At 51.3% G+C, this 13,631-nt stretch overlaps 2 protein-coding genes across 2 annotated transcripts in view; one reads left to right on the top strand and one right to left on the bottom strand.

The window, feature by feature from the left end:
* The window catches only part of LOC133123130 (collagen alpha-1(III) chain-like), a 5,017-nt gene extending 3,239 nt beyond the window's left edge, over positions 1–1,778 (top strand). Inside the window, exons 3-4 of the mRNA XM_061233430.1 lie at positions 533–1,671; positions 1,761–1,778. Coding sequence (XP_061089414.1) covers positions 533–1,671; positions 1,761–1,778 — 1,157 coding nt within the window. The remainder of the gene's footprint in view (positions 1–532; positions 1,672–1,760) is intronic.
* Positions 1,779–1,787: 9 nt separating this feature from the next.
* On the bottom strand, positions 1,788–13,374 carry LOC133123125 (uncharacterized). Its single transcript, XM_061233418.1, has 5 exons — positions 13,189–13,374; positions 12,229–12,381; positions 3,066–3,179; positions 1,975–2,457; positions 1,788–1,922 (listed from the first exon to the last, which is right to left on the bottom strand). Exons 1-5 carry the CDS (start codon positions 13,207–13,209, stop codon positions 1,788–1,790), a joined length of 906 nt encoding a protein of 301 aa, XP_061089402.1. The 5' UTR covers positions 13,210–13,374.
* Positions 13,375–13,631: the final 257 nt, after the last annotated feature.

Here is a 13,631-nt window from a genome sequence, read left to right as displayed (position 1 = left end):
TAAAAACAAGAGCGAATGTTCCTTGTGCAACACAGCAGGATGCACTAATGTCCTCTGGCAGTGTGCGTCTCTCTGGATGCGAGTGTCACTCAGGATTGGGCCGAATGGCCGTAAATGAATGAATAAAAATTATGGTCAGTGCCGTACATAACAAAATGAGGTAACAATGAAATAAATGAATGAATAAAAATTATGGTCAGTGCCGTACATAACAAAATGAGGTAACAATGAAATAAATGAATGAATAAAAATTATGGTCAGTGCCGTACATAACAAAATAAGGTAACAATGAAATAAATGAATGAATAAAAATTATGGTCAGTGCCGTACATAACAAAATGAGGTAACAATGAAATAAATGAATGAATAAAAAGGTGGGAACTGGTGGAAATGCAATAATAGAACAAACCCACAATCAGAACCAAGCAGCAGAACAAACAAACAAATTATACTTTTATTCTCTGAAATGTACAGTATGCAGCAAATAGTTTTACTGAAACTGAGTGACTTTCACTCTGCGGCGGCCCCAAAGGCCCCGGCGATGGCCCCGGCGGTGGCTCCAACAGCACCGGCCGCGGCCGCAGCAGCAGCCGCGGCGACCCAGCTGATGGTCCCAAGGCCGACGACGGCTCCGACAGCGACGGCCCCAACAGCCCCAACGGCCCCAACAGCCCCAACGGCCCCAACAGCCTGAACGACGGCCCCAACGGCGGCCCCAGCGGCCCCAACGACGGCCCCAACGGCGGTCCCAGTGGCGGCCCCAGCGGCCCCAACAGTAGCCCCAACGGCACCAACGACGGCCCCAACGGCAGTCCCAGCGGCCCCAACAGTGGCCCCAACGGCCCCAGCGGCGGCCCCAGCGGCGGCCCCAGCGGCGGCCCCAGCGGCCCCAACAGTGGCCCCAACGGCACCAACGACGGCCCCAACGGCAGCCCCAGCGGCCCCAACAGTGGCCCCAGCGGCGGCCCCAGCGGCGGCCCCAGCAGCCCCAACAGTAGCCCCAACGGCACCAACGACGGCCCCAACGGCAGCCCCAGCGGCCCCAACAGTGGCCCCAACGGCCCCAGCGGCGGCCCCAGCGGCGGCCCCAGCGGCCCCAACAGTAGCCCCAACGGCACCAACGACGGCCCCAACAGCAGCCCCAGCGGACCCAACAGTGGCCCCAACGGCCCCAGCGGCGGCCCCAGCGGCGGCCCCAGCGGCCCCAACAGTAGCCCCAACGGCAGCCCCAGCGGACCCAACAGTGGCCCCAACGGCCCCAGCGGCGGCTCCAACGGCCCCAGCGGCAGCCCCAACGGCCCCAACGGCAGCCCCGGTGGCGGCCCTGAAGGCCCCGGCGAAGGCCCCGGCGACGGCCCCGGCAGCCCCTGTGGCAGACCCAGCGGCGGCCCAGAAGGCCCCGGTGACGGCCCCAACAGCGCCCCCAACGGCGGCCCCGGTGGCCCCAGCGGCCTCTGTGGCGGACCCAGCGGCAGCCCCAACGGCCCCAACGGCAGCCCCGGTTGCGGCCCCGGCAGCCCCAAAGGCCCCAGCGACGGACCCTGCGGCGGCCCCGGACCTGGCTGCCCCGCCGACTCCGGAGGCCGGATGCTCTTCGAGCACATCCATCACCTCTACATGCTCAGGGTCCCCCTCGGAGATAGCCACGTCCATCACCTCCACATGCTCAGGGTCCCCCTCGGAGATAGCCACGTCCATCACCTCCACATGCTCAGGGTCCCCCTCGGAGATAGCCACGTCCATCACCTCCACACGCTCAGGGTCCCCCTCGGAGATAGCCACGTCCATCACCTCCACACGCTCAGGCTCAGCCCCAACGGCGGCCCCAGCGGCCGCCCCAACGGCACCAACGGCGGCCCCAACAGCCCCGGCGGCAGCCCCAGCGGCGGCCCCAAAGACCCCAGCGGCGGCCCTGAAGGCCCCTGCGGCAGCCCCAGCGGCAGCCCCAACGGCAGCCCCAACAGCGGCCCCAACGGCGGCCCCAACGGCCCCGGTGGCGGCCCCAACGGCCCCGGCGGCGGCCTCGGTGGCCCCAGCAGCAGCCCCAACGGCGGCCCTGAAGGCCCCTGCGGCGGCCCCAACGGCAGCCCCGGTGGCGGCCTCTGCGGCGGCCCCAACGGCGGCCATGAAGGCCCCGGCGACGGCCTCGGCGGCCTCTACGGTAGACCCAGCGTCGTGCCAGGTCTTCTGCAGCGGGTGCCCTTGGCGATCGATCCTCTTCACACTGCCCACGTTGACCCGGAGCTTCAGCACCACGCGCTGGTCCGCGGGGAGCCCCCAGGGGTACACCCTAGCCTTCTCCACGTCGCGGCTGACGTAGACGCCCCGTCCCAGCATCCCGTCGCTGGACTGGCGGAAACCGTGGGCCTTCATCTGCTCCGCTGCCTCACGAGAGGTCCCGTGGTACATGACGTACGTGTGACCTTCCTCAGGCTCTGAGTTCTCCGGCAGGAAGTTCTGGCAGAGGATGATAAATTTAAAATGCGTACTTCTCCAAAACTAAAGAATGGACATATTGAATACTTTCACCGTGTTTCTTCAATGCCCTCTTGTGCTTATGTACATGTGATTTCTTAGTTTTTTATTTTTACTAAATTTGCTAAAACTTCTTTCATGTTGTCATTATGGGGTGTTGTGTGTAGAATTTTTAGGAAAAAAATGAATTTTTCAATTTTGGAATAAGGCTGTAACATAACAAAATGTGGGAAAAGTGAAGCGCTGTGAATACTTTCCAGATGCACCGTATGACTGTCACTACACTCATAATGGACGTGCCTGCATCAGCTCTTTGTGTTTTCATAGGTGCTGTTAACTCAGCCTGGTAAAACCTGCTCCCTTTGTTACAAAGTGTTACAGACAAGTCTCTAAAAATGAAACCAAAAACTAAAGTTTACAAATGAAGCGCATTCAGCCAAACAAGACGCAAAACTTATGGAGCTAATTCGACTCAATAAGTGCCAAATCTGTACAGTACCTGTTCCCAGTTGCTTCTCATGCTGGGGCTTGTCATGTGTGTGTGTGTGTGTGTGTGTGTGTGTGTCTTTCAGAAACGTCCGTGTTCTTACCTGGCGACGGCGAAGGCCCGACGCGTCGGGCACCTCCACAGGGTCACGGTCAGGGGCCCCCACGCTGTCCTCCCCCAGACCGTCCTCAGGCTCTGAGCTGCTCTGCAGGACGTTCTGGCATAAGATGATAAATTTAAAACGCTTACTTCTCCAAAACTAAAGAACGGACATATTTAATACTTTCACCGTGTTTCTTCAATGCCCTCTTGTTCATAACGCATATAAAAACCCAGAAAGTGCGACCAACCACCATGTTACTGCTTTAATACAGTGCATCCGGAAAGTATTCACAGCGCTTCACTTTTCCCACATTTTGTTATGTTACAGCCCTATTCCAAAATGGAATAAATTCATTTTTTCCCTCAAAATTCTACACACAACACCCCATAATGACAACATGAAAGAAGTTTTTGAAATTTTAGCAAATTTAGTAAAAATAAAAAACTAAGAAATCACATGTACATAAGTATTCACAGCCTTTGCTCAATACTTTGTTGATGCACCTTTGGCAGCAATTGCAGCCTCAATGCAGTCTTTTTGAATATGATGCCACAAGCTTGGCACACCCATCTTTTGGCAGTTTCACCGATTCCTCTTTGCGGCACCTCTCAAGCTCCATCAGGTTGGATGGGGAGCGTCGGTGCACACCCATTTTCAGATCTCTCCAGAGATGTTCAATCAGATTCAAGTCTGGGCTCTGGTTGTCCTGAAGCCACTCCTTTGATATCTTGGCTGTGTGCTTAGGGTCGTTGTCCTGCTGAAAGATGAACCGTCGCCCCAATTTGAGGTCAAGAGTGCTCTGGAGCAGGTTTTCATCCAGGATGTCTTTGTACATGGCTGCATTCATCTTTCCCTCAATCCTGACTAGTCTCCCAGTTCCTGCCACTGAAAAACATCCAAACAGCATGATGCTGCCACCACCATGCTTCACTGTAGGGATGGTATTGGCCAGGTGATGAGCGGTGCCTGGTTTCCTCCAAACATGACGCCTGGCATTCCCGCCAAAGACTTCAATCTTTGTCTCATCAGACCAGAGAATTTTGTTTCTCATGGTCTGAGAGTCCTTCAGGTGCCTTTTGGCAAACTCCAGGCCGGCTGCCATGTGCCTTTTACTAAGGAGTGGCTTCCGTCTGGCCACTCTACCATACAGGCCTGATTGGTGGATTGCTGCAGAGATGGTTGTCCGTCTGGAAGGTTCCCCTCTCTCCACAGAGGAACGCTGGAGCTCTGACAGAGTGATCATCTCCCTGACTAAGGCCCTTCTCCCCTGATTGCTCAGTTTAGACGGCGGCCAGCTCTAGGAAGAGTCCTGGTGGTTCCAAACTTCTTCCATTTACGGATGATGGAGGCCACTGTGCTCATTTGGACCTTCAAAGCAGCAGAAATTTTTCTGTACCCTTCCCCAGATTTGTGCCTCGAGACAATCCTGTCTCGGAGGTCTACAGACAATTCCTTTGACTTAATGCTTGTGTAACCAGTGGGTCATTGTGAATAGTACTTCCGGGTTATTTCCTGAGTAGTTGTTTACATTTTGCCACAGTAGCTATCGGGAGCGCAAGCTCATTCATTGCACAGCTGGCTTGCAATCTCATAATCATGCTAATAGCAACGAGGATAAAACCAGGAAGAGGCAGCTCGTGGAAGGCTTGCTCTTTGTTCATTCTGGAATCCATTTGCGGGGAATAGATGGGAATTCTGGCGAGGTGGGTGAGCTGGTGCTTGTGTAAGGAATGTTAACTTGGGTAGTCTAACTAAACATTGTATGTGTTAACAGTCACCAGGTATCCTCCTTTTCTGTGGTCAGGCTGCTGTGCGGCCGTGTGTCAAACGGTGACTACGGTAGTTGAGTTATTTTACTATTTTATTGATCTGTTGGTTAAATGCTTTTAGTGTAATGTTAATGTGTTTTTTTCTTAGGTTGCTGCTGTGTCTGAAGGCAACGGGTTTGTGTGCGTATGTGTGTGCGTATGTATGTTATTTTCTGCACGTGGCCCTCTTCTTTTTGACAACCCAACAGCCTTTCCGGACTGTAAATATTGGAAGGAAGCCTTTCAGTTATGCCATCAAGCCCAGGTTAAGACCCCTCCCTCCACCGGGTTGGCAAAGGTAAGAGGCCAGAAGGCCGTCTATACACCTGCAGGTTCTGTTAGGTTTGTGGCATCCACATGCTCTCAGCAGTTTTGTGAAGCCCCAGGGTTTGTCCTACTTGAGTCCCCCAGTAATACCCAGCAGTTGCCCAGTGGTTTGATGCCCCTCTCTGCTCTCCTCAAAGTGCATAATGGCACTGTGTATGTCCCAATTTTGAATGTGAATAAGTCTAGCACTGTCCTCCATCCACACCGCCCGGTGGGAATTCTGACGCAAGCCCGGATAGTCAGTTTGCCCCCTGGGGTCACAGAGAAGGTGGAACCATTGGTTGAGGTTGCAGGTAGGGTGGGACCATCGCATGGGCTAACTGTTCCCGTTTATACTCAAACTGGTATAAAACTCAGTCCTGCAGCAAATTCAGGAGTTTGACCTGTCAGTGCTTCCCCAGTCAGAGCAAAAGAAGGTCAGGGGTCTGCTGAGGAAATACGCTTCAGTGTTTTCATCATCCGAGAGTGACTTGGGATGCACCACATTGCTATCACATGACATACCCCTTCTAGAAGATAGGCCAGTGAGGCAAAGATTCAGGCGTATTCCCCCTGCGGATTATGAGGCTGTCAAGGCCCATATTAGGCAACTATTGGATAGCCAGGTTATCCGAGAGAGTTGCAGCCCCTTTGCCTCTCCCATTGTGCTGGTTAAAAAGAAAGATGGTAGCCTCAGGATGTGTGTCGACTACCGAAAATTAATCAGCAGAACCCGAAAAGACGCATTCCCGCTGCCTCGCATCGGCGAGACACTGGATTCTCTGTCTGGTGCCCAGTGGTTTTCAACTATAGACCTGTCCAGTGGATACCATCAAATCCCTGTAACTGAAAGTGACCGTTTCAAAACAGCCTTTTGCACACCTTTTGGGTTGTTTGAATTTAATCGAATGCCCTTTGGGTTGTGCAATGCGCCCGGCACGTTCCAGAGGTTTATGGAGCGGATATTTGGGGACCAAAATGGTCAGTCCTTGTGGCTGTATTTAGATGATATAATAATATTTTCCTCTAATACAGCTGAACATCTAAAACGTCTGGAACTTGTGCTGGAACGGTTGCAGAGGGAGGGGGTAAAAGCTAACCTGGGGAAATGTTGTTTCTTCCAGAAAGAGGTCCAGTACCTTACCTGGGTCACCTCATTTCTCAAGAGGGGGTGTCCACAGACCCTGAAAAGGTCTCTGCTGTGGCGAACTGGCCTAGGCCAAGAAACACCCAGGAGTTGCGATCTTTCCTTGGTTTTGCCAGTTATTACCGGCGTTTCGTAAAGGGATTCTCGGAACTGGCAGCACCCCTACACAAACTGGTGGCTCTACAGAATGGCGGAAAGGGTTATAGAAGACAGAGGTCAAGCCTGGAGGGTGTCTGGTCCGAAGAGAGTGAGAAGAGCTTTCAAAGTATGAAGGTACGGCTTGCTAAGTCCCCAACATTGGCTTTTGCTAACTTTTCCCTCCCCTTCATCTTAGAGATCGATGCTAGCCATCACGGGTTGGGAGCTGTTTTGTCACAGGAGCAAGATGGGAAGGTGCCTCCAGTGGCATATGCCAGTTGGAGCCTTAAACCAGCTGAGCGGAAGTACGGCTCTACGAAGTTGGAGTTCCTGGGTCTGAAGTGGGCGATGACAGACAAGTATCGCGAATACCTTTGGGGCCAACAGTGTGTGGTGTGGACTGATAACAACCCACTAAGTCATTTAAATACTGCTAAACTTGGGGCAACAGAGCAACGGTGGGTTGCTGAACTAGCAGCGTTTAATTTTACGGTCCGTTACAGACCCGGCCGGACCAATCAGAATGCGGACCACCTCTGATGCTACACTTGCTGCATTCCCTGGAATTGTGCTTCCAGCTCTCTTGCAGGACGCTGTGGGAGAGAGGTTGCAGCCAGTGACGCAGTCAGCCATTATGGTCCTCCCAGGCCGTTTATTTGCAGGTCTGAAGAGACTACAGGAGATGGACCCAACCATCAGTGCCTTTCTCCCGATCCGGCAGGCCGGACAAATGCCAAGTCGGGCTGAATGAGAGGGGCTGCCAGCAACTGCTCAAGCGCTGTGGCGGGAGTGGGGCTGAATAACCCAGGTAAATGACCTTCTGTACCGTACTGAAACCGCCCTGCTCGCGGTCACTGAGGCACTCCACTCTGCTAAAGCAAAATCCCTCTCCTCTGTCCTCATCTTCCTCGACCTGTCAGCCGCCTTCGATACAGTCAACCATGAGATTCTGCTCTCATCGCTGTCTGGGATGGGTGTCACAGGTTCTGCACTCGCTTGGTTTTACTCCTACCTCTCTGGTCGCTCCTACCAGGTGACTTGGAGGGGCGCAGTCTCCGACCCTCAACCCCTACGAACTGGAGTCCCGCAGGGCTCGGTTTTTGGGCCTCTCCTCTTCTCGCTATACACCATGTCTCTTGGTTCTGTTATCTCTTCCCACGGCTTTTCTTATCATTCCTACGCTGATGACACCCAACTCTTCATTTCCTTCCCCCCCGACACCCAAATCACCACACGGATCTCTGCCTGCTTGGCTGATATCTCTGCGTGGATAACTTCCCATCACCTGAAGCTCAACCTTGCCAAAACTGAGCTTCTCTACATCCCTGCTAAGTCCTCTCCATCAATCGACCTCTCATTGACTGTTGAGGACTTTGTAGTTTCCTCCTCCCGTACGGCAAAGAATCTTGGGGTGACTCTTGATAACTGCCTCACCCTGGCTCCACAAGTATCCTCCACTGCCAGAACCTGCAGGTTCTTTCTGTATAATATACGCCGTATCCGTCATCTCCTGACTGAGAAAGCCACCCAGCTCCTAGTCCAGGCGCTCGTCATTTCCCGCCTGGATTACTGCAACTCCCTCCTAGCCCAGCGTGTGCCATCAAGCCCCTCCAGCTGGTCCAGAATGCTGCAGCCCGCCTGATCACCAGTCAGCCCAGGTCAGCTCATGTCACCCCGCTTCTCATTGGCCTCCACTGGCTTCCCATTGCCGCACGCATCCGTTTCAAGGCCCTAGTGTTGGCATTTCAGGCTGCTAAGGGGACTGCCCCACCTTACATACAATCCCTGATCACTCCCTACTCCCCAGCTAGACCACTCCGGTCTGCCAGCTCTGGTCGCCTTACGGTTCCCTCTCTACATGCACCTGGCGGTCGAGCTGCACGTTCACGCCTGTTTTCCGTTCTGGTTCCTCAGTGGTGGAATGACTTGCCTACCACTGTCAGAACAGCAGAATCCCTCCCCCTATTTCGACGCAGACTCAAAACCCACCTTTTCAAACTCTACCTTAGTCCTCCCTCCTGATTTCCCCTGCCCCTCCTTTCTGATATCCCTATCCTTGTCTAACCCCCCCCCCCCCCCCAAAAAAAAAAATGCACTTCTGATGACAACTATGTTTAGAACAGCATTTCCTGTGTATTTTGCCAGTTTCTGGATGTGATGCTCTGACTTATGGTAGAACCTATGCACTTGTAAGTCGCTTTGGATTAAAAGCGTCTGCCAAATGACTAAAATGTAAATGTAAATGTAAGATTCTCAGACCTGATGGAGGGGAGGAGGTGTTGCAACTCTTGCTTCCTGAGTGCCTAAGGGAAGAAGTTTTGACCCAGCTCCATGATGCGCAGGGACACCAGGGAAATGACCGGACAGCTGAACTGGTCCGACAACGGTGCTTTTGGCCAAGGATGGCCAAAGATATTAAAGAGTGGTGCCAACATTGTACCCGATGCACTCTTTCTAAAGTCGGGCCCCTATGGGTCACCTGCTTGCAACCCGGCCAAACGAGGTGGTTGCTATAGATTTTCGTATCTAGAGCCTTCCAGAGATGGACGGGAACAAGGGTTGGTACTAACGGATGTGTTCTCTAAATTCACCCAGGTTATACCCACCCGAGATCAACGGGCATCCACAGTGGCTGACGTCCTCCTTAAGGAATGGTTCTACCGGTTTGGGGTGCCGGCTCGGCTCCATTCAGATCAGGGTAGGTGCTTTGAGAGTGCTATTGTCCATCAGCTGTGTGACCTCTACAAGGTTCAGAAGGGAATGGTCAGTGTGAGCGCTTCAACCGAACAATGCACAATCTACTGCGCACCCTCTCAACTGAACAGAAGAGCCGTTGGCCACAGTATCTACCACAACTAGTCTTTAGCTATAACACTACAGTCCATCAAACTACAAAGGAGTCTCCACATTTCTTGATGTTTGGCCAGGAACCTCAACTCCCTGTTGACTTTCTGCTGGGTCGAATCTCTGGACCACGGAGTGGCACTGTTTCAGAGTGGGTCCAGGAACACCAGAGGCGCCTAGAGGTAGTCTTCTGCAGTGTGCGGGAGCAGCTGAAGCAAGCAGCTGAGCAACGGAAAGCAAGGCATGATCCGAAGGCACAGTGTGGACCGTTGGATGTGGGTCAGCTGGTGTACTTATGAGACCATTCGGTACGTGGCCGTAACAAGATCCAGGATGCCTGGTCCCCTGTAGTATACCAAGTATTACGAGCTCCCAGCCCTGGTGGTGTGGTTCACACTGTGGCGCCAATGCAAGATCTGGGCCGACCACAGCAGATACATCGGACCATGATTAAGTGCGTTCCACCTAGCAGGCACCCCACTCTCGCACCAGTGACTCAATCTACGGACACGTCATCCGAAGACCCTCCCCAAGCAGACCCTCTATACAAAGATGATGACCCTGCCCCGGGGGTATTGGTGGTAGTACCATCTGCACCGGACCAGGATTCACGAATGCCTTCCTTGCTGTCCAGTTCCCAACGATCCAACACCGGATGTGTATATGGATACCCTACCAAACGTCAGCCAGGCTACACCTTCCACCAGTACTGGCGTTACCCGTCGGAGTACCCAACCAACAGCGGGGCAACATCCCAACCCACACCGTCTTCCGGTCTCAGTGGTGAGTTTGGGCAATGGGGCTGCAACCCCTTGGGTACCTGGCCTTATAGATCCATCGTTTAGACCAAAGAATTAGTCTGTCACACTGTTTTTCCTTACTCCTCAGTCATGGGGAAATGATCGACGGGACGTCAATTCATATGGGGGCAGTGGAATGTAACCAGTGGGTCATTGTGAATAGTACTTCCGGGTTATTTCCCGAGTAGTTGTTTACATTTTGCCACAGTAGCTACCGGGAGCGCAAGCTCATTCATTGCACAGCTGGCTTTGATCTTGTAATCATGCTAATAGCAACGAGGATAAAACCAGGAAGAGGCAGCTCGTGGAAGGCTTGCTCTTTGTTCATTCTGGAATCCATTTGCGGGGAATAGATGGGACTTCTGGTGAGGTGGGTGAGCTGGCGCTTGTGTAAGGCATGTTAACTTGGGTAGTCTAACTAAACATTGTATGTGTTAACAGTCACCAGGTATCCTCCTTTTCTGTGGTTCGGCTGCAGTGCGGCCATGTGTCAAACGGTGACTACCAACATTGCTGGTACCATTAATTGTTTGAATTATAATATGACGCACTATATTATGGTTGAATATTGGTACTAATTTTATGTGTGTATTTGCAGGAGTCTGCCATTGCTGTTTTGCCTGAGTTGTTTTATGTATTTTTGTTTATTTGATTTGTTACAAACAAGGTGTTTGGTTGGGCAACGTTTGATGGCCCTTGGCTGCTTGTATTTGTATAAGATTTCCTTCCCACTAAGCTCAGCTTCCGGGTACTGGCTGGTCCACTAGTTTGAGCATTTAGCTTAGTGTATTTACTTTTCTGTGTTCTCCTTTCTATCAACAGAAGCCAGTGAACGTGGTTCCAGTATATTGGGGGCATTGGGTGGTTCCTTTCCTGCACTGTATGAGGTGAACTAAGCGTAAAGTTAATAATCATTTTCACATTATTCTTGTGGTTTGCCGTGTATGCTTTGGTGTGTTTTGATACACTCTTAGATATTGGAGCAATCGGAGTGGTTGCTGTGTTGAACTGCTCTCTCTTTCCCCCAGTATGCCAGGTAACTACTCTCATTGGCCAAATTAACTAATTGCTTATGTAGTGGTACACCTAGAGTGTGGACATGTTTATTTATATGCAATGACTTTAGTGAAATCTCCTCTTTAAAATCAACACCCAATAGCGCCACAGGACATGGCAATAGGCCAGCCAATCAGTGATTTGCAAAGTGGGTGCACTGCCCAATCGGGAGTACGGAGGGGGTGGGCCTGGGAGAGACGGGGAGGAACACAAAAAATGACGAGAAGAAAGAAGATGGCGGCGCCCGGAGAGCTCCCACGTTATTGAAAGTAAACAGAAAGGAAATGTTAATATAGTTCGAATAACTGCAAGTTTATGTCGAAGTGTAAGTGAGGTTTCTTGTTTTCTGTTTTCCGGAAGCATTGCGGTTAGAGTCGCCGTGTCGAAGAGGAGACTACACTTCAATCAACTTTGAAGATTTCGTTGCTACCGTTGAGAGAAGTAGTTGAAATATCCTCACTAGCTAGTTAACTGTTCAGTGAGTTTAGAAACTGAAAACGCATTATTATTTCGTCGCCTTCTGAGATCGACATTGGAAGTTTCACCACACCAGCTCACAAGGAAGGCCAGTCCTCCTCGCTACTACAGGCGGTAGCCATTGATGTTCCCTCCCCCACCTCCCGCTGCACTGACAGTGTGGTTCGTGAGTATTACCCTGCCACAGATGACAACATGCGCGAACTTGTCAGAGACGTTAACATCATTGTTATGAACGCTCAATAGGCTACACTTTGAGAAAAGTGACGGGACAATTCGGGACACTGACAAAAGAACAGAAAACTGTATGCTAAGGGTATTTGTTCTATATAGCATACCTTTTATGGCGGGTCTGAAACGGTAACCAATGTGTTGTTATATTCATCTCAAGGTTGATACATTTTGAGCTTCATGGCAAAGGCTGTGAATACTTATGTACATGTGATTTCTTAGTTTTTTATTTTTAATAAATTTGCAAAAATTTCAAAAACTCATTTCATGTTGTCATTATGGGGTGTTGTGTGTAGAATTTTATACTTGTATAATATTGAATTTATTCGGCGGCGAAGGCCCGACGCGTCACGTACCTCCACAGGGTCACGGTCAGGGGCCCCCACGCTGTCCTCCCCCAGACCGCTCGGCGCCATCCCGCAGATCTGCTCCTCTTCCTCACGAGAGATCTTGTGGTGCATGGTGTCTGTGTGACCGTCCTCAGGCTCTGAGCTGCTCTGCAGGACGTTCTGGCATAGGATGATAAATTTAAAACGCTTACTTCTCCAAACCTAAAGAATGAATATATTTAATACTTTAATATTCCTAAAGACACCCCTTTGACTTTGATTTTCGAACTTGCCTTGCCCTCTTGTTTGTCCTTCTGCTTTCCTGGTTTTTGATTATCTGCTTTGTTTTAGTGACTTTGGTTTTTGACCTTTTTGCCAGTTTTCTTGACAGAATGAATGAAATAAAAAGGTGAGAACTGGTGGAAATGCAATAATTCTTCTCTAAAAGGTACAGTATGCAGCAAATAATTTTCCTCGAACTGAGTCAGACTGGGAAGCAACACCTCACTTTCGCTTTCCTTTTCTGACTGTGGGGATTTCCAAACAATGTAAAGTAGACCTTCGGATAGGCATTCGGATAATGCAAAAAACACTTCACCATTTGAAGCCCCTATTGTTACTGAACATCATGTGATTGAGCGCTCTCCCGACGGCCCCAGCGTTGGCCCCGATGGCACTGAAACATCTGCAATGTATATCCACATTCCATAGTGTGGCTCTATATGATCGCTATCTATTTGTATAGACACGGACGTGCCAGTGGCCTGTATAGCCTACAATGATACACTTAGCATGTATCTTGTGTGTGTGTATGTGCGTGTACATGAAAAGTATTAACTCAAACCTGCTCCCTTTGTTACAGACAAGTCACTAAAAATGAAACCAAAAACTAAAGTTTACAAATGAAGCGCATTCAGCCAAACAAGATGAAACCTGCGAAACATATGGAGCTAATTCGACTCAATAAGTGCCAAATCTGTACAGTACCTGTGCCCAGTTGCTTCCCATGCTGGGGCTTGTCGTGTCGTCCCGGTGTGTGTGTGTGCCTTTCAGAAACGTCCGTGTTGTTAGCCCACGAGGTCTGCTTCGTATGTCACTGCGGCTGGCGGGCTTGGCAGGAAAGAAGCAGGGCAACCTGAAGTCCACGCCTCCTGGCAAGGCAAACAGATACTTGTGTTACGAAACAGTCCTGAAGTGGCTGGCTTTTTTCCCCCAGCCCCACCTAGATTGTTACCTTCCCTCATGTATTTAAACCTCAGTCTCAGTTTCAACCTTTGTCAGAACGTTGATCAGTTGAACAGTCCTCCTCCAGACCGCTCCTGACCATCCTGCAGCGCGGCGGGCACCAGGCCGTGTCCTAGCCGTGCTCGTGCCAGGTCTTCTGCAGCGGGTGCCCTTGGTAATTGATCCTCTTCACTCTGCCCACGTTG

Source organism: Conger conger, chromosome 3 (assembly GCF_963514075.1).
Source record: "Conger conger chromosome 3, fConCon1.1, whole genome shotgun sequence".
NCBI lineage: Eukaryota > Metazoa > Chordata > Actinopteri > Anguilliformes > Congridae > Conger > Conger conger.
Note: the sequence above shows the minus strand (reverse complement) of the source record. Positions and strands in the feature narration are given on the sequence as shown.

Bases quoted from the DNA above. Each gene is read 5' to 3' on its own strand.
- LOC133123125 (XM_061233418.1), bottom strand. From the start codon at position 13,209: ATGGGAAGCAACTGGGCACAG. The intron at 3,180-12,228 runs GTACGTGACGCG...ATCTTATGCCAG, and splicing joins CTGACCGTGACCCTGTGGAG to AACGTCCTGCAGAGCAGCTC. The intron at 1,923-1,974 runs GTTGGGGCCGCT...GGGCTGCCGCAG, and splicing joins CCGGGGCCGTTGGGGCCGCC to GGGCCTTCAGGGCCGCCGCT.